Source organism: Morone saxatilis, unplaced genomic scaffold, assembly GCF_004916995.1.
Source record: "Morone saxatilis isolate NCDOM2014 unplaced genomic scaffold, NCSU_SB_2.0 Contig12, whole genome shotgun sequence".
Lineage (NCBI taxonomy): Eukaryota > Metazoa > Chordata > Actinopteri > Moronidae > Morone > Morone saxatilis.
Window position 1 is genome coordinate 19,586,205 of NW_023339674.1, and position 3,612 is coordinate 19,589,816.

The window sequence follows — 3,612 nt, forward strand, 5'->3', positions numbered from 1 at the left end:
ATAAAATAAAATAATAAAGCAGTGTCTCTGGTGGGTCCCTTGTTGCAGCTAACTGTAGTGATGTGTTGTTCTTTATGAAGGAAACAGTTTGCGGTTACCAACTTTATCTCAAATGTGTAGTTAATACAGTACAAGTTCCAGGTGCAAAACATCTTTCCAGTGAGCCTCAGTGTTGTTTATAATACAATAGGAGATGATTATGAGTAGGAGATGTTACACTGAGGGTGCCACTTATACTATCCAGTAATACGAGTACTGCAGGCTAACCTGCAAATATACCGATCAGAAAACTTTTATTCGTCGCAGTTTGACTCCACAAAACAGCCCTAGCGAGCAAAATCCCCAGCAGACGATTCAAAAGTTAATTTCTTTCAACATAGTTGTTCTGGGCTGGTAAGGACCACCCAAATACCCAAATATGTGTGTACAAACGCTAAAAAAGTGCAATATGACACCTTTAAAAATGTTAAAATATTAAATATACATACATGAGTAATATGCACAATGGCCAAATGGCCAATTTCACAATCATTTACGGTATATTAAATGATTGGATTAAAACTATAGACAGGACAGGGGTGAAAGTATATTGAAGTTCTTGCCGCTGATAATACTAAACCTTTATTAAAACTTTAATTAGACACACTTGACTTCATGTATAGCTGATTTAGGCATTTTAAATGGTATAAGTTAAGACAATGAATGTTACAAAACATCTTTAAAATCATAACAGTAGGTTGTGAAAAAATCTAAAGTACACAAACAAAAAATCAGCAGGACTCTTCCAGGCACTGTGTTTGTTTAGGAAGTATTATTAGTATTACAGCCATACAGAACCACCCATTGAAGTTGCATAGCTTGCTTGACCTGCTGTCTGAGTATAGTTGGAATAAAACTCTCAATATCAAACAACTGCAGCAGAACCTAAAGTTAGCCTGCTGTAGTAGAAAATACAGAAATGGAATGTATAAGTATATAAATAAATGAATGTACAAATAAACAGATGAAAACTTTATAATTATATTTAAATTAATAAATGAATGAATGTAGAAACAGAAATAAAACTATTAAATAAATCTACTAAACACATCTGTTACATACACCTGCATAAAAATCCATCTATACTGTACAAGTCAAACACAAATATTTGAAGATGCCTTTGAACCATATAACATTTCCTTGTTTTGGGCCTTTTTTTCTGCTGAGTCACCCAGATAATGTGAAAGGCACCACCATGCTGTCTGCAGGAGCAAACAGATTTTACTAGGAGAGCTTTTTGAAATACCGTTATCATGAATGTTTCGAGCACTTTTTGAGTTTATGGACCAAAACAGCACAGAGACAAAAGCTTTTTTTTTTATTTGAGTGTTATTCTCACCTACTGAACCTCTGACTGAAACCACAGTGTGAACCTGAACACACAGCGATCTGAATGAGGAGCACAGACTACATTTCTGTATCACTTTGATTTGATAGATTGTACACACACATCAAATTTCAGCTAATCTGAGAAATCGAATTTGCAGTGGAAAGGAAAGTAGGAATATTGTTGCCAATAATTTCTTAAAAACTGGAATGTTTCAAGGATTTTATTGCATATTGAATTGAGTAGATTACATTATTAAGAAAAGAATAAATACAGTACAATACAATAAACCTCCAAATTATAAGAATATAAGAAAAGAACAATACAGCAGACATTCTTCTTGTATTATAAGATAAATGTAGTGTAACACAGTGACTCACTGTGTCATGAAGTGGTTCAGTTTGGTGGTTTATCGTAGTACAGCACAGAGGCGGTAAGGTTGGGGACAGCGAATAGCTCCTAACTTGAACTCCAGACTCGGCTGCTCTCCAGCCGCTGCTGAGAAAGAAAACCTCTGAAGGAGGGAGGTAAAGAAGAGGAATAACTCTGTCCTGGCCAGCTGCTCCCCGAGACACACACGTTTACCTGAGGATACACAATACAACAGTTAAGGGTTAAGGGAGTTAAGGGATTCACTTAAACCTTATCATATTGCTGCAGCTCTGAAACAATAGAGTCTGAAACAATAAAAGAATACATGTCATTGTCATTTTCTTCTGTGAAGCATTTCCCCTTTTCCTGATTTCTTGTACTTTTGCATATTTGTCACACTTAGTTGTTTCAGATTTTTCAAACTATTAAATATAAGACAGAGACAACCTCAGTAAACAAAATACAGTTTTTACAGCTTTCTGGAGGTCAGTCTTTCATCACTGTGGAAGAATTTTGGCCTACTCTTCTTTGCAGAATTGTTTTAAATCAACCACATTGGGGCAGTTTTGAGCATGAACTGCCCTGAATCTAAATTGGATTCAAGTCAAGACTTTGCCAAGGGCACTCTAAAACCCTGAATTTGTTTCTTCTGAGCCATTCACTCTTTTAGTATCGCCGGACTGATGGCCTCTTTCAGGATTTTCTGAGAGGTGAAGTATGGGACGTCACCCAGATCCTAAGCAGCAAAACATCCTTACAACATCACACCACCAGCATGTGTTGATATGAGGCTCTGATTGTGGAATGCTGTGTTAACTTCACGCTAAATGTAACAGGACTAAGTAGGCAATTACATTTTCACGTAGTCAGTTGGTCCTTCCATAAATAATATTATAGTTTAAAAACTGTATTTTGTGTAACAACTGACTAACCTGCTGAAAAAGGAAAGAAGGCCTCCCTCTTCCTAAATGTGCCGTCCTGGTCCAAAAAATGTTGAGGGTTGAAGGAGTGTGGAGTTTCCCACATCGACTCATCATGTAGAACCGAGTTCAGTGTGGGCAGGACAAGGGTGCCCTGAGGAAATGCAGTCAATCAAACAGATTTACTTTTTTACTTCTGATTTTGCTTTAATTAACAAAAGCAAAACTGGTAAGATAATACTCCTCGTACAGTAGCCACATCAGTATTAAGTGGTTGTCCACATTGTGTCCATTTGGCTCCCCAAAACCTGAAATTGTTCTGTCGAGTCTTTGTGTGTGGGTGGGCTTAGTATCATCGTGAGCTTTGGATATTAAGTGCTGTATCAGTCCGGATGAGCAGTGAGCAGGTAGGCACTTTGCATGACAGCCTCTGCTATCAGTGTGTGAATGGGTGAATGTGCCAAATGTTGTGAAGCGCTTTGAGTAGATCAGAAAAGCAATGTATAAATACCAAAGATTAACAGGAAAGGGGGGAGAGAGACACGCAACAAAGGGCCACAGCTCAGACTCGTCCCCCGCAGCAGCCAGGACTCAGCTTTGGTACATGGGGCACCAGCTCTACCAGGTGAGCTACCAGGGCCATATTGATATGAGCCAAAGTCATATTGGGAGCATTATTTTGAATCGGCTCCCTGAGTGAAAATCCAACTTAGAAAACAAACAAAACATGTGCAGCATACCTTTGGGATTGTGTACTTATCAAGCGTGGTGTCCTTGCTTGTCATGTGGGCCACATTTAGGGGAATGATGTCGGCCATTCTCTGGATTTCATGGATGACTGCATTAGTATAGGGCATGTTTTCTCTGTCAGTCATAGAGGGCTGTCTGGATGAACCAATGACAGTATCTATCTCAGCCTGGACTCTCTCTGCACAGTAAAAACAGGAAACAATG

General features: G+C 38.5%; 1 protein-coding gene across 1 annotated transcript in view; it reads right to left on the bottom strand.

Annotated features, from left to right (window-relative positions):
• Positions 1-3,612, bottom strand: part of LOC118321503 (cytochrome P450 2J2-like) — a gene marked incomplete at its 5' end in the record, with an annotated part of 11,559 nt that overhangs the window by 4,197 nt on the left and 3,750 nt on the right. Inside the window, 1 exon segment of the mRNA XM_035652845.1 lies at positions 3,399-3,586. Coding sequence (XP_035508738.1) covers positions 3,399-3,586 — 188 coding nt within the window.